The 21,258-nt window shown below is 39.7% G+C and overlaps 1 protein-coding gene across 1 annotated transcript; it reads left to right on the top strand.

Moving 5' to 3' along the window:
- Positions 1–191: 191 nt before the first annotated feature.
- Positions 192–19,806, top strand: ppp4r1l (protein phosphatase 4, regulatory subunit 1-like). The gene is made up of 20 exons (XM_030133680.1): positions 192–303; positions 2,034–2,078; positions 2,575–2,704; positions 4,355–4,461; positions 4,712–4,854; positions 5,005–5,151; positions 5,860–5,967; positions 6,450–6,515; positions 6,773–6,931; positions 7,411–7,535; positions 8,112–8,623; positions 9,594–9,892; positions 10,614–10,700; positions 10,847–11,032; positions 12,509–12,670; positions 12,914–13,014; positions 14,021–14,141; positions 14,876–15,010; positions 17,065–17,206; positions 18,033–19,806. The coding sequence occupies exons 1-20, from the start codon at positions 297–299 to the stop codon at positions 18,176–18,178; spliced, it is 2,928 nt and encodes a 975-aa protein (XP_029989540.1). The 5' UTR covers positions 192–296; the 3' UTR covers positions 18,179–19,806.
- The last annotated feature ends 1,452 nt before the right edge of the window (positions 19,807–21,258 follow it).

The following is a 21,258-nucleotide window of genomic DNA, read 5'->3' as shown; positions in this document are numbered from 1 at the left end:
CAAGTCGCTCAGTCTCCATCTTGAACTACGGCATACGGTCACGTGACCGTGTCGGCTTTTTTCGTTTGGAGGAGATACACAAAGCCTATAGGCTGTATTTATGCTCAGTTATGTCGAGTTTGTGCCAAAGCTGACAAACGGTCACCAGAATCGCTGTTTAAAGGATAAAAGAGCGGCGTATACCAGCATCAGGAAGTACTTTCAGGAAGTAGTTTGCTGCCTTGTTTGAGTGACAGCTGTGCCTTGGTGACAGCCCACACGGGACGGCAGCCCGCAGAGCCGAGCCGACACTCAAGATGGCAGGTAATGTTACTTTTTTAATAGTGTTTGCTATCGCGTTTTGACGCTATGCTAGATGTTTTCGTTTTGTTTTAGATCTTAATAGTAGAAACAGTAAAGATCATGGCCCTGCATTTACTGCATTTGTGTAAAAACCAAGCGAAGTCCTAGCTAAGGCGAGTCAAGTCAAGCGAAAGGGCTGGACAAGCTGTATTAGCAAACTTAGCACCGCTAGCCAGCTAGCTAACACAAGCTTCTCAGGCGTATCGAAATTTGGGGCTCTGGGGCGAAATTTAGACTTATAACTAAGCAGTACCTGCCCACTATTGCTTAAATCACCATTGGCTTTTATAGGAAATCTACATCTTGATCCTAGAGTTGTGTATATCATCGAACTGTAGTTAAAGGAAAGGCTAGCGAGTTGACCGTGCTAACGGTAGCCTAGCTGCTAAAGTCATTTCAGCCATAAGCTGATCAAATCCTCCTTTATACCAAAACAAAGGGGAGATGTTTTTCTTTGCCAACGTGGTTTGGGGGGCGATTTAGAAAAACAACCCTGGCCTCATTTAATCCACAAATGAAACAACGTATTCAACGAATATTTTGAGGATTGAGATGTGATTTTAATAAAAGCACATTGACTTGCTCGCCCAGCTGTAAACACAGGCATTAGCCGTCCCACCACATGCTGCTGCTTTACGGACTTTTTCTGGGCTGTTCGTTTAACTGATTTGCCAAGAGTTACCGTCTTAGCATTAAATCTTCCTCCTTGTCATGGTAGTGAGGCTAAAAAAATCAGAGATGGCAGTCAGAAACTCTGGTTGCTTGTGTCAATATGTAATAGTACGGCAGTAAAGTCAGTGGACGTCACCTCTCTACGGGTTCAACGTTACGACTTGTCCATTACGTATTTTTTATTTGCACATTCATAGAACTGTCTGGAACTCATGAAAAGCATCTTAAAACCACCGGTACTGAAATAATCCTCATTTTACCCTCAGTCAGTCCTCTTGTGTATTTGAATCGACTTAAATCATGTTTTTCAGTGGAGTCTATGACATCTAGCTTCCTGTCTATAGAAATATTATTGTGTGTATGAAATATGCAGTCACTAAAATAAGCAACTTTAAACTGTCACTTGGAGTGTATCCCGGATTAACACTGCTTCATATTTTCTGAGTAATTTCCATGTTTTTCTCTTACACGTTACTATGCAGACAGTTCACCTTGACCTGAAAATGCTTTGCCTTTATTTATTTTTGCAATATGTGGGCAGAACTATATTATTAAAAGGAGTGCATTATAGAAAAGCGCATCATATCACATTGAGACAGGATACACTGAAGGTGTTTAAATAAAAGTTCAGGGAAAAAAATCTGTTTGAAGGAACTCTAGCGACTTTAGGGCAAGAAATGAGTTGGGGTTGAGTAAATGAATAAATACAAAGTTCTGTGAACTGAGGTAGTCGGCTGGCTTAAAAAATTGTCAATCCTTACTTATTTAGATATTCTTTTGGCTAGAGGCAACAGATTCTTTACATAAATGTTTTTCTTCTGCATGTACTTTTGCTTTTGTTATTAATCAGTGAGACAGGACAAGAATGATTTATTGGGTTTATCAAAGCCGCCTTTGTCCCTACACAGAAACTCTCAGCTTGTAAATCTATCAGCCTTTTTGTGGGGAGGGGGTGTATAACATGCTGGTATGTTGATGATATGTTTGCCACAACAAATGCCCTGTGTTTATATTTGCAGGTCTATCTTTATATTTTGAAGATGGCCATGATGATTTGGATGACTGTGAGTACTCCAGATATTTGCACTCACAAACAAAACATTAAATAATAGCTACGTGTTGCATAATTAATTTCTTATATACTGTATAAAGGGAGCTGTTTTCCCTCCCTTCAGCAGCAAACTATATGGAAGTGTCATCTTTCCCTATAACTCCTTTTGCACATGTGAAATTTAAAGCTGTCAACAGTATTTCAAGGTTTACGCCATGCTATTATTAGCAGTTTCATAGTCCTTGTTTGTCTGCATTAGTCAGGGTGGTGAAACAGTATTTAGATCCAACTGCAAATTCTGTGCGTATCTGCAGTTGGAACATTAAATGGAACAATCGTTTTGACTTGAATTTTTCTTCTTTATCCACACATTAATGGTACCTCATACCTCACATTCAACTTGTTACCATCAACATGACACTGTGACTATTATGATACTCCTTGCCTGTCATTTATGTTGAGTTATAGATCATGTGACCGTCACTGACATTTTTTTTACTGTCTCACAGTTGGATTTGATGACTATGGTTCAGAGTGTGACGGCATCCGAATCACAGCCTTCCTGGATGCAGGACAAGACAACCTAACTCCTCTTGGTAGGCTAGAGAAGTATGCCTTCAGTGAGAATGTCTTTAACAGGTAAGATGAACTTTGTCCTGTGATCCCAAAATCAGATAAAATAATTATCAGAGAATATTATTTGTTTTCATGAATAATAGTGCTTTACATACATACATTATGTAACGTAGGAATTCAAGTAATGTTTTGACTGATTTTGCCACCTGCAAGCAATACTATTTTTTGGGGGAGGAGACATAAGTAAAAAAGCCAGGATATCTGTAAACGATCTCTATATACTACTGATAATCCACAATTATTACAAACATAACTATTCTGAATCAGCATTTTGTGACACATGACCTCTTACCTGTTTATGGTCAGCTCTGTGTGTTATACGCAGATACACTGTGCAACAGTATGCAAGTTGTATGCCCCAAAAGAAATGCCCATATTCCTGGTGGAAGGAGGAACATGACTGCTTTTGTATATTTATGACAAAGATGAATACCAGTAGCCTTGGATCACAACACAGGAATCAAAGAGGGAGGCTGTGTTTGCTCAATCCAACTGTGCCAGCAGTGGAAAATTTGAAAAAAATCCTGCTGTTAATCTTGAGTACGCATAATTTCATGAATGTCTGTAGAATATTCATTTTAATTAACTGTGTTAAAAGCTTGGTAGGAATTTTGTCATTTAGAATAGGGGCAACAGCTGTGATATTTTGTGCAAATAAATGTAGCTGAGTAAAAAATCTGCAATAGTGTAAACATAGTGTTTTGCTGACAATTTGTGTTTTAGTATTATGCATCCTCTGGTGGGACTTGGCAACAAGGATACATCTGGGCTCTGTTGAATCATAGTAACAAGGAAACATCTGGTAGATGGGAAACAGTTGTCACCTTAGAGAATAACTAATGAGAAAGTGAAGTCAGATAGTCACACAAATGTTTAATCTCATTTTAAAGGAAAAAAGTTAAGGTTTTTTTTTTTGTTTGTTTTTTTACTAAATTCTCTTTCATTTTGGTGTGGTGTTGTTTCTATTTTGAACAATTCAGTAAATATACAGTGCATCTTATTTGACTTTTTGCAAGCTAGATTATTAGATTTATCGGCTCTGTTTAAAGATTGCTGAATGACCATTTTCCCTCCTTACGTATCACAATCCCAGGTGACACAATGAAATGTAAGGAAAGCTGTCTCATCTCAAATCATTTCTAGATTTTTTTCCATAGTCTTCTGGGTGACTGTCTGCATTCCTGTGTATTTACTAACCACATACCTGCACTAACTCTGTAGTGCAGGAATGCAAAGAGACTTAGACTAGAGCCATGGGTGGATAGTATCTGTCTGAACACGGCATTAGGTTTGAAAGTAGTCTTTCCAGTTTATCATATCTGTAAAAGATGTATTCCTTTATAGAGATTTGTTTTGGATATGTGATGTAGTGCTACTTTTTTGATGTGGTATCATCCTCAGGATGTGCATTTTGAATAATATCACGAGGCTGCCACAAATATTTAACACTGCTCCCACAAAATTATATTAAGCTCATGTCTTCATGCTTTTCATACTCAGCCTTGCAGGGTTAATTCCCTCCTGTCATTTCCAAGTGCATATGTGTGTAATGTACTTGACAGCTCTGTCAGTGCTGTGTTAACGCTGTGTGCACTCAGCACTTGTAGGCATTGGCAGGCTCTCGACTAACTTCAAGCTCCTGTTGCTTTTTAGGCAAATCGTGGCGCGTGGCCTGCTAGATGTGCTTCGAGAGTTCAGTGACAATGAAAATGACTTTATCAGTGTCATGGAAACAGTTGCCAGAATGTCAGAAGATGGAGGTAGATACATTTCTATTTTACTGTTAAATTGTAATTTCTTTAAATAAATCTACCATGGCAGTTTATGTATTCAATTTTCCTGTTGCTTTAGGGCACATTCAATGTGCCTTATTATAACATTTTTTATAGAATATATTTCATTTCATTTGGAACTTTTAACATTGTTGCATGCACCTAACATATGTTTTACTGTAAATGACACATATTTTATGTTCGTACATTAAGCCTATATTATAATATGTTTCCTCAGAGCCCACAGTGCGAGCTGAATTGATGGAGCAGGTCCCTAACATAGCCATGTTCCTGCATGAGAGTCGGCCCAACTTTCCAGCAGCTTTTTCAAGATACCTGGTACCGATTGTAGTCCGGTATCTGACAGATCCAAATAACCAGGTAGGTTTTTAATTCATGAATATTTCCTGAATTTTTCATTGAAAAATTGTAGTCATCAACATTGGTTATACTGGCCAAGCAGTGGCATTTGGATTTGTGTCGTTTCTGTGATATTTAAAATGGGTTCTCATCTTCCTCCATCTTTTGCAGGTGCGGAAAACCAGCCAAGCAGCGCTGCTTGTCCTTTTGGAGCAGGGCCTTATTTCTAAAGCCGACATGGAGACCAAAGTTTGTCCAGTCCTGCTCGATCTCACAGAACCCAGTAGTGATGATGACTACAAAATCGAGGCAGTTGCTGTAAGAAAATCCACTTATAGTATTCATTCATATCTTGAATGTACTGATTTTAAATTAAATAGGCATCCCCCTTTTTTTTTTTTTCTTTATAAGAGGATGCTTTAGAGTGGCGTAGAGCTGCAAATCCTGCGCTACTTGAACAGTAACAACAGTTGTGGTAGCTGATATGTAGCTGGTATTTGGTGGCCCAGCTATAGTGTTTATAGTGTACGTTCAGTGTGGCTTGGCACATAGTGTGTTTTTTTCTTAATTAGTTTAATATAGCTGTCAGCTCCTTTATCTAATCCAATCGCCCATCTATTTTTTTCCATAAGTGATTGATGGCCAGAAAGATTGTTTTTTACATTTAATAAAATTGTAATCTGATGTGCATTACTGAACTGTCAGAGCCTATCAAACATATCTGTTGAATGACTAAATGCATAACAATTCAGACATGTCATTTTTAATTTAAAACAAGTTAGCTATGATTATTAATTCTATTTTGTTGCAGTTTTATTTGTGTTGGTCATCTATTCACTTTTCCAAATTCAAACTTGCGTCTTCAGTACCTTCTTATTATGAAGGTGCATTTATTCATTCATTTTAAGTATTCATTTAGAATGTTCTGTATGATTTTATTTATTAGTATGTACTTTAGTTATTAAAAATCTTCACAGATAAGGAGAGTTATGGCTTTAAGGGGTCTTCCTAAATCTGTTCTTTCAGATTATGTGTAAAGTTGTCACAATGTTGAGTAAAGACACAGTGGAACATCTCCTTCTGCCTCGGTTCTGTGACCTGTGCAGTGACGCCAGACTCTTTCAAGTCCGTAAGGTAATCTCCAAAACCATTTGTATCTTCTCTTAAAGTTGGACATTTGCTATTTTTCCACAAGATGTTGTGTATAACCCAGCAGTCACAATAGGGCATGATGTATTTTAGCCACAGTTCCATTGGGTTTGGGATGAATTCAATATTGGTTAGTCAGCTTTAATCCTGTTTTTGCATCAATTTGTCCTATACTACTCTGTTGTTTCTTTGTGGAATGTTAATTCCCTGTGTAACTGGTGCCAGCTGGGGAAAGGTATGTTGGAATCACAAAGGTGGCCAAACGTTGTGATTTTCTATACTTCAGTTTGATCTTGCTTCCTGACAAACCCACTGATTTAATAGTGATGATTTTCAGTCAAAGGCTAATACACAACCACATATAACACACAGAAAGCATCAAACATATGTCCTATTTGTGATTCAGTTACAGTTTGTGTCTTCAAAACTAATCATAATGTTTTGGGACACATTCTTTTTTCTTTCAGGTCTGTGCAGCCAATTTTGGAGAGTTTTGCTCAATTGTGGGTCAGGAGGCCACAGAAAAACTATTGGTAAGAGGCTTTGAGAGTCTTTTCTTGTTGTTGCAGCTATATTGACTTTCTCATTACATAATGTGATTGTTGTTTACCTCAGAGCATTTTCTGAATCAAGACCTGCAACTGGGCATCCAGTGCGTTGGATTACAGGGACAGAGTGCAGTTATGCATTTTTGTCAGTGGTCTTTGTGTCAGTGTTTACATCCCTCCTGTTGATAGATCTCTACTCCTACTTTTAAGTCTTCGTGATTTTTGTTTTACTTTTAATGCAGATGCCCAAGTTCTTCGATCTGTGCTCTGACAGCTTGTGGGGCATCAGAAAAGCCTGTGCAGAGTGTTTCATGATGGTCTCTAATTCCACCTCACCAGAGGTGCGGCGTGTAAAGCTGTCCCCTTTGTTCATCAGTCTTATCAGTGACCAGTCCCGCTGGGTAAGATGCTCACAGCACTGTAATTTCTATGATTGCGCATGATTCAAAGCACATTTATGTGTAACTTCCTTGTGTTCAGTGACAAAATAATCATTTTCTCTTACTACATCATCGGCATCATGTTGCTGATTTTGACACATGAACTTCATGTTCAGTTTGAACCTCAATTCCCCTTTTTAAACTTAAAATAAGACACTGACCTTTTTCTTTATAAAGACAGATTCTTAATGGGTCATTCACACATTAATAGTTCATGCTGTATTATTTCCTCTTAAATCTGCCACTGTGTATATACACTGGTCAGTGTTTTATTTGTAACGGTTTAGCAGACCATAACTGTGACTCTCAAAGGTATGTTTTTGATTTAGATTGTGAGCTCAACGTAGACACCCAAGCAAATATCCAAAAAGTTAGTAAGAGTAATTTTTCATTTTATTGTCTCAGTCAAGCTCATAAGACTTTCTGTGTTTTCCCTTTAGGTGCGTCAGGCTGCCTTTCAGTCTTTGGGCCGTTTCATCTCCACCTTTGCCAACCCCTCCAGCACAGGCCTCCACTTCAGAGAGGATGGAGCCCTGCTAGAGGTCCCCAGGTGTACATCGGACAGGTAAGACCACCAGACCGTCTACCTTCAGTACTATTTAATTTCTCACTGCTTTCATCAGTGACTTGCTCCTTCTCTGCCTGGTTCAAAATAAATAGGTTTTAGTATGCTCCTTATCTTTTTTTCTTAGAGGGGCATATTTTGGTAGAAGTCCTTTGTTTAGGCATGACTTGTCCAAATGCGATGCTAATAAAGCTGTGCATAAATATAGGTTTGTGTTGGTACAGATACATTTTAATATTTTGTTTAATTTCTTCTTGTGAGCTTTTGACAATGATAGTCATAAGTTCACTGTATTTTATCCAGACCAACTGGTTTATTTGATTCCATTTTTGGGTGTCCGTGAAATAAAACTATTATGATCAACAATTAAAATACATATTATAAAATTTATTCATAGAAATTGACTAATAAACATTGAAATCCACCATTTTGACTAGGCTGAACAAGGGACTACTGTTTGTTTCTGTTCAAGGCTCTACAATGTTAACAATGTTTTTATTAATAGGAGCCTAATAACAACACAGTATCTTCCTAAGCGTCTGATTTATTTCTATACATTTGTTTTCCTCATTTCAGCGACTGCTCCCTAAACTCCCTGAACTGCTCTGAAATTAGCCCTCACTACACTGAAAGAACCATCACTCACACACCTCCAAACCAGGACGGCCGTGCTACACCGTCCCCAGAATATGCGTTGACAGCTGACAGTGAGGAAATGCACAACTTCGATGACAGCCACACATCTGTTACTGGAGAGACGCACAGAGGTTTCAGCCGCCCCATCCTAAACAGCAATGTCAGCCCCACGACTACAAACAACGCTAAGAACACAACAGAAACAGAGCAGACAGATGAGAACTTTAATTCTTTCCACTACTGGAGGTCTCCTTTACCTGATATTAGTGGGGAACTTGAGATGCTAAATTGTCAAATGACAGAGGAAGTGAAAGACACAGAAGAAAAGCAAGAAGAAGAGCCTGATGATAATTGTCCTGATGCCAAGTCCAGCCCTGGTAAATCTACTAGCGATCAGATCCAGAAGGTCTTGGACTGTTTGCAGCCACATATGGATGATCCTGATGTACAAGGTGAGCATAAAGACCCAGAATAATGATGAACTCGAAAGTGATTGAAAACCACTGTTTTTACTTGAATTCACACATTAACAGCAACAAAAACAAAGAGCTAAAAATCGGCAATCAATAATGTTGCATTCAGAATTAATGTTGAATGAAGCATTCATCGTTTTTTACTGTTTAAGTCATTTTCCCACCTAATAGTCTGGTTGCAACATTCAACTGGTCCGAGTTTCCTTTCACTCTGCACTTTGTGAAGTGAACCAAACCTTTTGAAGAACGTATTCCCCTCCTCACCTGTGGTGGCGCCACATCAAGAATTACTGAAGGAGAAGAAAAAAATGAACAGTGAAAAAGAAATTTCGCTCATCCATTGGTTGTCCGCTACAAGAAAACAAAACATTGAGATTGTTTTTACCCACAACGCCCTGTGTTGTAATCTGTTTCCTGCATTTAGTTGACTTGAAGCAGAGACCTACGCTTTTAGATAGACCAGAGCTGGCTCCTTTGATGCACATCAGAGTGAGATTGCACATTCGAACCTCCCCAAATGAACTGGACTTTCAGAGCATTAGAACTAAGTTAGTTAGATTAAACAGGGTGCGTGTGAATGTACCCTTACTCTACTTTCACCTAATATATGAGTTCAATAAGATTTTGCCTGAGAACAGCAGATTTAGAGCTTGATTTAAAAAATAATGACTTTGAAGCCTGAAATGCTCAAATTCATAGTTTTGGTATGAAGTCATTAGAGTGCCATGGGAAGTCTGAAAAACTCACTGCTTAGACGGCAAGCACCAAACTCCTGTCATCACCCACTGTGAGTCTGTACAAACATCAGAGATGTCCAGGACACACAGCAAGAGGATGTGAAATGAGTCTTAAATTGGGTTCAAAATTGCCTTAAATTGAAATTACATAAACTTGGAGTTTGCTAACAGTGGTATGTGTATTGAGTGGTGTCTCTGTTCATTTCCTCCAGCTCAAGTGCAGGTATTGTCAGCAGCTCTCAAGGCAGCCCAGCTCGACAGTCCGTCAGACAACAGCCCGACAGAAACCCAACCAGTGGTGCAACCGGAGAGCGATGCTGACAGCCCCTCTGTGGAGAGCAAATCTATGGAGGTTCAGTCCGAGAGCGAAGACAGTCCCACAGAAGAGGAGCAAATCATGGAGTCTCCTCCGGCCTCAGAAACATGTCCAGTTCAAGAGCAAGGAGATGAAGAGACGCAGACCGAGCCTGTAGAGTATCAGGAACAGTCTCCACCCGACTCTCCAGTTCTAGTAAGGGATTTTCTTTATCTCGCCATAGTTTATTTATACTATAGGACTGAAAAGCTACCAGGCAGGTACATAGACAGGACTCTGGCTGTCCACACTGATTCTTTAAAATGCGTAATAACATTCACACTGCTCAGGTCTCCTACCCAGAAGAGAGACTGGCATTGGACCCTGTTTTTGTTGGTGGTTTTATATTAATGTGGAGGCTTTTGGAGATGCTGTTGCAGACGCCTGTATTCGCTGTGTGGTTGGGTCTTATCAGCCACTACGTGTCCTTCCCTCATTTGCCTTACCTCTGTAATGCCAGCCTTTCCACAACAAAACAAGACTTCATCCTTGACTACTGGCTGTTAACACAACAGGGATACTGAATCACAGGCGTTTCTGTTTTTGTAGTCTCCGTTAGCTGTATTTCACCATGATACTGGCATCTATAGAGGAAGCAAGTTTATATTTGAACAGTTTGTGACAATTCCTGTGTCTTCTGACATCATCTCCTCTGGTCATTTAGTATACATTTAAGACTATTAGGAAGGACAAATTATTTCTGAGACATCAATAAAACATATAGATGTCTAATGCATTTAATTTAATTTTTTTAATGAAGCTGTACTAGTGTGGATGTAGCCTTAGGTAAAGGCCATGCATATATTGTTTCATGGGTTGTGTGCCTGCTCCTTGCCTAACTATTATTATAGTTATCCATTTGAACACATTTCCTCAGGAGTCAGAACTAATCGAGAGTGTGGAAGAAGAGGGAAAAGAAGACTCGGCCCATAGCCCGGTGTCTGAGGATAAACCTAAGATCCAGGTCAGTGAGCGTGACTATTCCTCATGCAGCTCCTATTGATTTCACCTCCTACAGTTGGTATTGATCTGGACCGACATGGATCTTACCGGGCACCCATATTTCTCTTTGATTACCTCAGTGTTTCACCTCTCACTATGTGTCTGCAGAATGTTATACCGCAGCAGCTGCTGGATCAGTACCTCTCCATGACGGACCCAGCACGAGCCCAGACGGTGGATACAGAGATCGCAAAACACTGTGCCTTCAGCCTGCCCGGGGTGGCTCTTACTCTGGGCCGACAGAACTGGCACTGCCTCAAGGATACATATGAAACCCTCGCTACTGATGTGCAGGTAGGCAGAGACGTCAGTGCAGTGTGGGATTAAGTTTGTATTCGTTACAAAAGGAGAGAGAAACTAAATGAAAAATGGAGATCACAGTATGAATCCACTTCAGGTCATAGCTGTGAGATGTGGTTTGGATTTTTATAGTTGCAGAATCCCTTGCCTGAGAAGATTTTTACTGTAACCTGAGGTAGCACTAAGTCGTAATTGGATATTTGGAAATTCTGTTTTGATGGAAATTATAGCCAAACCAATGGGTGTAAAGATTTTTCTGATAGCTTTAAATGTTTCAGAATGATTCAGCAGTGGGAGAGGTTTGTGCCATCACTGAACAAAAGAGGTTTGTCCTTGATTTGAGTTGAGTCACCTGATACTTGTGATGCAAATGCTTTACTTGAGGATGTGAGCAAGAAAAGGAAATGGACACAGGCTTGTTGCTTCATTTCCAACAGCAGCATTTCAGACTGACGCCAGTCTTCTTCCACCTTTATTTTATCTCAGAACATACGAGATAAAATTTACATTACAGCTCAGCAGTACTTGGACAGTGGTGATTTTAAAAAAGCAATAAACTGGCAATTCAGTAAGCAATAAATCCTTAAGCATAGTTTAATGAATCACAATAAAAACACTGCAGTAAAACAAAACCATAAGTGGTGAAAGTAACTGAAACAATTGAAAAATAAGGTGAATGAATTGACAGAACAAGAACAGCTAGAAGTAAAGTTAAAGTAGAAAACAGCCAGCATCTGCTGTGTTCTTTAGGGGCTGTCATTAAGAGATAGTAAAGCAGCATTCAGTCACTGGAGCACTACAAGTGCTTGTTTGACTGAAGATGTACATTTCACCACAATATGCTTGTTAAGTCTGACGTCAGAGCAGTAAAACTCATTTCTGGGGCCAAACAATCAACAATGGTGGCATCTGTATGCTTGTTTACGATAAGTTCTTTCTCTAGTGAGGCACCAGTCAGGGTTCAGAAGAGGCTAAATTCATTTATTTATCTCAAATACAGAGGTTAGTGAGATTTGCCAATTTTCCATAATCATGTTTTACCTGCAATAGATCAGTCTGCAGGGATACATTTAATAGACAGACACAGTAGATTTACTACTGAATAAAACCATGAAAATCTGAATACAGTTAAAGTAACACTGATTTATTTTTGTATTTCTTTTTTTTTTTTTTTTTTACTTCATGGTCAACCGTGTCCTAAATGGGGCCCTGTTTACATATATCGTTTTTTTTTGGGGGGGGGTTGTTTTTTAACAACTACTGCTGCAGATTAAATGTAGAGGATTGAACCCACAATAAGTATGACTTTGTGGCTTCACAAGTGGATACAGATCCAGTTAATAAGTTTACATTTTGTGACATCACTCATTATAAGTAAATAAAATCGGTCTTTCTATGTATTCAAAGTGACTTGGAGGGATTTTGCTAGCTGGTTCCTCCTCTGGTAGTAATTGTGCATTTGCTTTGCAGTGGAAGGTGCGTCGTACTCTGGCGTTCTCCATCCATGAGTTGGCGGTTATCCTCGGTGACCAGCTGACGGCGGCTGACCTGGTGCCCATTTTTAACGGGTTCCTCAAAGACCTGGATGAGGTCCGCATCGGTGTTCTCAAACACCTCTATGACTTCCTCAAAGTAAGTCTGTTATTCATCTAGTGCTGGTCCACATCTCGTCTGTCCCCTCTGTTTTCAAGAGCAAATGCTGAGTTCCTAATAAATCGTTCACTGTTGTAGTGAAGGCAATAATGAGAAGAACTGATAGAAGTGAAGTGCACTGTGTGTGTGTGTTGTATGTTTTCTTTAGGTTTCCATTTAAAGAAGAAAATTGGAATTTGTGCAGGCAGCATTAGATAACTAATCCGTATCTTCTTTTTGCAGCTGCTACATGCAGACAAGAGGAGAGAATATCTCTACCAGCTGCAGGAGTTTATGGTGACGGACAACAGTCGCAATTGGAGATTCAGATATGAGCTTGCAGAGTACGTCTCCTTTTCATTTTCCAGTTGAGAAGTTGAATATTAAGTGTCAGCACGTTGGATAAATTCAGACTGTCTCCTAATCAGTGTAATCGGGCTGCAGTCTGTGCTGTTCTCTTTGGTCAAGAGTAGATGAGATGGACAGTTGCCATTAACATCACCTACAACTTATTTTTTCTACTTAACCCAAAGTTATTATGGATTATATTTTATTTAATCATCTGTTTTTATTCAAGCCTGACTAATAAATTAATCAGATTTGTCAGTATCAGCATATGTTTTCAGTATCTATTAAATGACAGGATGATAATGAGATTTTTTTAAAAATGTTTTTTTTCTTTATCGTGATGACATCCCCTTTCATTTTTGCTAATAAACACAAAATCCAAAGAAAGCTGTTTTTTGGTCCTGATGAAAATTAACAGATTATTTGTGCTTTTAAACCATTGTTTATGTTTTATCCTATTTATCTTTATTCTTTTTCCATTTATAGTGAGAACATGACAAACGCTTTCCAAGTACCAGAACATTTCAGAAATTTAGTGGAAGGACATTTAAAATTACTATAATGACACCATGTTTGTTCAGTATAAAATGCACAAGAATAAAATGTGGTGGAGCAACAAAACATTTTGTGTTTTACCTGAAAACAAAACAAAAAACTGTATAAAGTTAAAATATTGTTAAATATTGTTAATCATGATTAGTTGAAGTTATATTGCAATAATTATAATTTTATCCCCCAGCCATCTTTGACAGATTCAATTAATTAAAGTTATGCTGTTTTGTTTCATAGATATTTTTATTTGTAGTGAAGGGACGTTTACTTTTCCATGCTCCGTATTGGGCACATTTTGGATAAAGTTACTTGTCAAACTGTAAAATATCCTGGTTGATGCATTGATATTGGACATTTCTAGTCCCTAACATTAGTAGAGACATCAGCAGGGCTCTACTTGTCTGCTGTTCGTCATTGTCTGACATATCTGCTCTCTCTCTCTCCCCATAGGCAGCTGATTTTGATCATTGAGTTGTACAGCCACTACGACGTGTATGACTACCTCAGACAGATAGCGCTCACTCTGTGCTCCGACAAAGTGTCAGAAGTCAGGTGGATCTCGTACAAATTGGTGAGTCTGCGGCGGTCCGTTTAATATTTAGAGTGAATTAGTGGTGAGGGGAAACACTGGCAGCTCACGACAGGTGGTTTGGGTCAGCAGAAATACTGGAAAATGTCAAATAAAAGGGAAATGAGTCACTGGGATGGATGATGTCAGTGAGCTGTGTGCACTGTGGGAAATAAGGTGACAGACTGATGGGGGTTTACTTGTATTTGTACATATTAGCGATTTGCTTGTATTTGTACATATTAGCTCATCTGTAAATATGGTGGAGATTGATATGATCAAATGTAACAAAGCCAAACAAAAATGATTTAAGGTTAAGAATTTAAGGGTTATGATGTTGCAGGGTTTTCTTCAATTGAAAGTAAAGTGTATGGTAGCTGGTGTTTAATATAAGTGTGAAATTTTACTCACTATCATATAGAATTTTTAGCCCTTCTGTTAATCTATTTAGTTTTTAATCTGTTTTTTTTTTTTCCTTCATTTTCGCTTTGATTTAGAATTGTCTTGTTTTTTTTTCTTTTGCTGTTTGGTCTTCACGTTTGTATAAAAGGTGCCATATACTTGAATCTGAGTGGTGTTTATATCAGTATTACTACTAAAAACATGTTTTTTGCTCATGTTCATTAAGGAGAACGTGTTAGAAATTTTCAATGCAATTTCGCATTCTCTTGCAATGTTGCTGGGTCTGTTCTGAGAGTCTTTGGTTGTAAGTGTGTTGTTGCATACTGTGTTGTCAGGTTGTTGAGATCCTCCAGAAACTGTATACATGTGGTGCTGATGACCTGGGTGTGAACTTCATCAATGAGCTCACCGTCAGGTTCTGTCACTGTCCCAAATGGGTGGGACGGCAGGCCTTCGCCTTCATCTGCCAGGTCGGTGCCGTTTAACTCACAGCAGTGTTCTGTTAAAAGCTGTTTACTCCAATGCTGAGTTTATGGGCGGGCGGGGCTATAATAATGAACAATAAATGTATACTGATATACCAGGAATTCTGACCATCTGTCCTTCCGAGACTTTTGTCCATCCCATTTCTCAGATACTATTCACCCGATGCTTTTAAAAATTTACATGTTTTTTATCACTAGTAGAGGTGCAGTCCACAATTTGATGGCTGAATTTCAATTCTTGGATTTGTTTTACCAATTTTTGAACTATTTACCTGATTCATAGTTTAATAGTTGAATTTGATTTTTTTTTTTTTTTTTTTTTTTTTTTTTTACAAAGCTTGAAAGTTAAGACTCAAAATGAATCCCTGTGTAGGCAGGGTGTCAGTGAGTAGGAGGGGCAAAGTGTTGTGCGAATGAGTGGGGGGATTTGTAACCTCTGCTTACTTTTTTACTTATATTATTGTTTGCATTAGGGCTACATGATTAATCGATTTTAAATCAAAATTGGATTATTTAATTAGGACAGTGTTTTAAAAAGTGTAACCGTTAAATCAAATTTCATCTCTCGTGTTTCCGGGCCACGTGCCTCTGGGCTACTGTAGACTTCTCCTCATAACTGTGAGAGCGGTCTCCACAGTCTTTGGTCTCCACACACCGGTACACAAATGGCGTTTTCTAAGGAGGGTGAGAAGTTTGTGGCTGAAAATAGTGAGAGCAAGTCGTTGTGTGGAATTGGTACGGCTTCAAAGTTTCCAATGAATACCAAACCATTCCTCGCTGTAAACTCAGCCTGAAGGCGGTATCAGTCAAAGACAGCAGCGCAACCAACTTATTTCAGCACCTCAAACTTCATCACATGCCAGAGCAGGAGCAGCGCGTTGCGTTGCGGGCTGCACATAAATATGACATGCCGGCCAAAACACCAGAAAATAGAAAAATAGAATAGAAAATCGAGTTTTTAGAGTGATTTTAGAGTTCATGAGTGAGGGAAGGATGGAACGTGAGACTGACGGAACAACAGAATGTGAGACTGACAGGCGGCTGCAGTGATGTGGTCATTGTATCGGTTTGTCGTGGTAAAGAGGGAGCTGAGCTGAAAAGCGAAGCCCTCAATTTACCGGTCAATCTACGTTCCTACTCTCACCTATGGTCATTAGCTTTGGATCATGACCGAAAGGACAAGATCCCAGATACAAGCGGTCGAAATGAGTTTCCTCCATAGGGTGGCTGGGTGCACCCTTAGAGATAGGTTGAGGAGCTCAGTCACCAGGGCGGAGTTCGGAGTAGAGCTGCTGCTCCTCTTCATTGAGAGGGGCCAGTGGAGGTGGCTCGGGCATCTGTTTCGAATGCCTCCTGGATGCCTCCCTGGGGAGGTGTTCCAGGCATGTCCCGCCAGGAGGAGGCCTCGGGGAAGACCTAGGACATGCTGTAGAGACCATGTCTCGGCTGGTCTGGGAACGCCTCGGGATCCCCCTGGAGGAGCTAGAGGAGGTGTCTGGGGAGAGGGAAGTCTGGGCATCCCTGCTTAGACTGTTGCCTCCATGACCTGGCCCAGATAAGCGGAAGAAAATGGATGGACAGATGGATGGAGTTTTTAGAGAAAAAAATTGAAATTTTATTTTTGGTCAAAATCATGCAGCCCTGGTTCATATTATTTTCCATGAATCAATTTCTAGTCCTGGCTGTGATCGCTTTTACTGTTTCTTTCAGTTATATATTGTGTTCATAAGCTCAGGGTTAATTGTTTGCAGCAGTGTCCTTTGCTGTTGTTAGGCTGTTCTGTGAAGTTCATGTTTGTCGACCTGATGACAGTTTTAACCATCATTATCTTTCTCTAATATCATTGTCAGTGGCTCTTTACTCGTGAGCCTGTTAGTCAACTTTTCTATCTGATCAGGTGCTCTGCGGTTGACCTGTTCATTCTTCATTCTCTCCAATGCCTCATGACTCACTTCTTCTAATATGTGGTTGGGTTGTCTTTCAAACCCGCTCAGTCGGCATGTTTTTAATGCATACTTTATCTTTCTGTTTGTCGTCAGGCTGTCGTGGAGGAGGACTGCATGCCCATGGAGCAGTTCAGCCAGCACCTCCTGCCCAGTCTGCTCAGCCTCTCCTCAGACCCGGTGGCCAACGTCCGTGTTCTGGTGGCCAAGGCACTACGACAGAGTGTCATGGAGAAAGGTAAACCACAGTGAAGGGAGGACTGAAAATCCTTACCCTGTACTGCACAAAAAATCGTCCCATCCAAACAGTAGTCATTAGCTCCAGTCATCAGTCGACTGGACATTACACAAGTACCACTGTAGTTGAATTATTTTGGCAGATGTTTTTGGGAGCTATGGAAATGGTTTCAAGACCAAGAACTATGAGTAGTACTTTGAGCAGCATGGTTGAAAATGTAAAGATACTTGAAATACAGATGCATAAATCTAGCAGTTCCTTAACATCACTGGCAGATGTGACAAATGTCTCAGAGCGACTACAAAGCAGCCTAATGTTTCCCTTTAATGACAAAGTGGGACAGTCACAACAGATTAGGTCATTATAGTAATGAACAGAAATGAGTATAAACATGAAAATCTCTTTTAATGGCATAATGCATCTCTAATGCTGTGTTTGGAGCCGTTCCTTCAGTAAAGAATAACAATAATGGATTGGATTTACTATATATAGTACTTTTCTAGGCACTCAAAGCACTTTTTCACTTCAGCACTTTCTCAATTCAGAATCTATGAAAGATAAGAATCACTGTACAGTCAGATGGTCAAACTAATGTTCAGTCATTATAACTTGGTAACGCCAGTAGAACACATGGTACAAACATGTACATTTCAACATGAACAAACCAAACACTGAGTACAGATAGACTCTGCACTATAAACCGACTCTAACACACCTGCTATCATACCAGCGTTGCTACTTGAAACAACCCGTGGTCCACCAGATCCTGTCACTATCCTTGTCAGTGGTGGTCTTTCCTTAAGTTGCTCCTTTTGTTTTTCACAAGCGTACTTCAAGGAGCCCAGCTGTGCCTACTCTGATGAGCTGGAGGAGACTGTAATGGCTTTACAGTCCGACAAGGACCGGGACGTGCGCTTCTTTGCGAGCTTGGACCCCAACAAAGGCCTGATGGACACGGCTCCCTTGATCTAGCCTCAGCCCCCAGACCCCGGCTGCTGCCCACCTGCCTGTCTAACTCATCTGTCTGACTGACGCTCAGTCGGCGTAAGCGCAACACCAGCACCTGAACACATCTCCCAGCCTCCTGCCCCCGCTGGGCAGACCTGCAGCAGCGACCGCTCACCTATCACGTCAGACGTTCGCATTAACGTATCCAAACATGCTCCAACGACAGGGCACTACATAACGCACATTACATTCACAACACAAAAGGTAGACAGGTAGTTTTCTGAAAATGAGCAGGACTCAGAGGGGAGCTTCACCACAGTGTGGAGCTGCCGTTATTTTTTCGCTTGAACTTTTTCTCCTCCACACTAACAAACTCAAAATTTCCCCAAATCAGACTTTTAAAACTACAATGGACTTCTCTCCAAAGCTAATTGTAAGCTTGATATAAAATTGCTGAAGATTTTTTTTTTTCTTAATGTTTCTTTTTTTGTGGATTTCTTAACAAACAAGTGGGCAAGGCCCGCAAGACTCTGACATGTGTGCACTAACTCAGGGGGACTCATCTGAACCTAAACAGCATTAGCTTACCACATGATAAGCAGCAGCTCCTGGACCACGGTGACAAAAACCAGCTGTCTGAGCAACAGACCAGCCAAAACCACGTAGCTCTGCTGGTGTCTCTCGCCTCATTTCCCTCCTCGACGTCTATGTCCTCGGAGATGTCCTCTGGGTTATCGTCTGCCCACCCCCCATCCCCCTTTCTCTCTCCTTTCTCCTGTTCACTCTTTTTCTCTGCGTTTCCTCCACCCGGCCCACCGGGGCTTCTGAAACCACTACTGCTGCACAGACGAAACAGCGTGATTTTAAACCATATGTAAACACCTCTGAAAGATGACATCAATGAACTGTTGATTGCTCCCCTTCCTTCTCCTTGTGTCTGTTTTTACCAAAAATGTGACCCAACATGTCTCCCAGACAGAAGGAGACTCATGAAATACCTCTGCTTGGACCTGACTGGCCAGTGTGTCATACATGGAAGAGGGACAGGCTCTGATTGTCCTCCATTTGGTTTTTATGAACGTTTGATTTTGTGGCGTTGACTAAAAACATCTTAACAAGGCCTCATGACAGAGTGACACAGGGTGACGTAAAACTCAGAGAAGAGGAAGAAAGCAAGCACACTGTTGGAATATGCATGCCCCCCCTCCCTCCCTCCCTCCCTCCCCTTTGTGTATAGTCTAATTCCAGTTCCTTAAGGTTGACCTCCTGATGTTGAATTATGTGACCATGGTAGCTTTCAGTGGATCTGACTGACCAGTTGTACAGTAGGACATAGGAAACAGCCCAGAGCTCGAGACTGAAAGACCGCTGATGGTTGTGTCCCTGTCTCGGTGGGATGATTAAAGTATGAGTTTTCTCAAAATGTTGCGACTCTTTGTACAGCTTAAACCTGTGGAAATGGTATGCGTTTTTATGGAACCAAGGCCAGTTTAGTAGGGTTCTTACCCATCGAGATGTGTGTGAATATTGGGAGCAGTCACCAAGTCACTTTTTGTAGTCTTTTGAGCTTGTTTGTTTTCCTCTGTTGTAAATGGTAACCCTTTTTTTTTTTTTTTTTTTTTTTGGAACATAGACATAACTTGAGACAGAACTTAAGCTGATTGTGGTGTGTGCTGTGCATCTCAAGTCTTTCTTACTTCGAAAGGAGAGCTCACTGCGGTAATGGCGGTGTCTACTCATCTCGTCTGTCTGCAATTTTGTGTCCATCTCATTTTTTATGTAGTAGAACAGTTAATATATACATTTTATGAAAATTATTTTTCTTTTCAATTATGCACCACTGTTCAAAGATTTTATATCCTAACTTTACAAAATTTACAACCTTTGTAATATTCAATGGTTTCTTTTAAAAAGACATTTTATGTAATGTTATTTTTAGTATTCTGTAATTAAAATGATGAAAATTACAATGGTGCGCTTTTGTGTGGCCTTTTTGTGCTCTGCGGTTCAGGACCAAGAGGATTCATAAATTAACCCTTTCATGCATGGTGGTCACTCCAGTGGACAGCTATTCAAAGCTGTTCTCTTGTATATTCATGGGTTTTATTGTTTCAGTTCCAGATCAGCCAACACAGCATCCCATACACTGACATTCATACCATTACTATAACTGTGCTGTTCTTTATAAACCTGATCTGCACTAACATGTTTGAGTGTAAATCAATGCTTGTTATTGTTATTAGATTGTAATCAACTTAAACTAAAAGTTGTTTTTTGTTTTTTGCATATTATCTCCATAAAGTGAGTAATAACTAATACTAGAGTATGTTCAAATCTGACAAAACATCAGATTAGCAGCATTTAAAAAATGTATTTCATAGTTTTCACACAGTAAATTAGTAAATACATGTTTCTTTGCTTTAAAAATTAAATGCATGATGTCCAGCTGAGTGGACATTTTTGCAGCTCCATTAAAAAGTCACATTGTTTTTTTTTTCATGCCTAAAGAGGAATAAACACACTCAGGAAAATTCATGCATGAAAGTGTTAATAAAAGTAAAATTAATTTTACTCAGACTTTAGTGAAACGTTTAAATAAGTAGCAGAAGTACTGAACCTAGTTAGAGCTGGAAATCTGTAAATATCTAATTGCATAAAATCTCACCAGCAGCAGTTGGACTGTTAGTGATACAACTGTGTTATTCATCACCATGTTTGACAGTTTTGCCCAGTCCTGTTCAGCTCCAGAACAGTTTCTATGGAGAGAAACTCAACAGCATCACAAAACTCACTCCTTTAATTCTCTTCAAGGATTGTTTGCTTAGTAAATTAAAATCAAAATACTTTATTAATCCTAGGGGGAAATCATATGTTACAGTTGTTGCATTCAGGTATGATAAAAAAGTGGTAAGAAAAGAACAGCAATACGCACTAAATATATTATCAAAATGATAATTAAAAGAAATATACACAAATAAGTGCAAAAATTGTGTTATTAAAATTCTGAGGTCATCAGGTGGAGTTAAACAGTCTGATGGCCGCAGGCAGGAATGATGTCCTGTGTGGTTCAGTGGTGCATCTGAGTGGAATCAGTCTCTCACTGA

The sequence above is a fragment of the Sphaeramia orbicularis genome, chromosome 5, assembly GCF_902148855.1.
Source record: "Sphaeramia orbicularis chromosome 5, fSphaOr1.1, whole genome shotgun sequence".
NCBI lineage: Eukaryota > Metazoa > Chordata > Actinopteri > Kurtiformes > Apogonidae > Sphaeramia > Sphaeramia orbicularis.
This window is presented reverse-complemented; position numbering and strand designations above follow the sequence as displayed.

Excerpts from the sequence above, each read along its gene's own strand:
- ppp4r1l (XM_030133680.1), top strand. Across the intron at positions 5,152-5,859 it reads ACAAAATCGAGGCAGTTGCT|ATTATGTGTAAAGTTGTCAC; the intron begins GTAAGAAAATCC and ends CTGTTCTTTCAG. Across the intron at positions 14,142-14,875 it reads GGTGGATCTCGTACAAATTG|GTTGTTGAGATCCTCCAGAA; the intron begins GTGAGTCTGCGG and ends CTGTGTTGTCAG.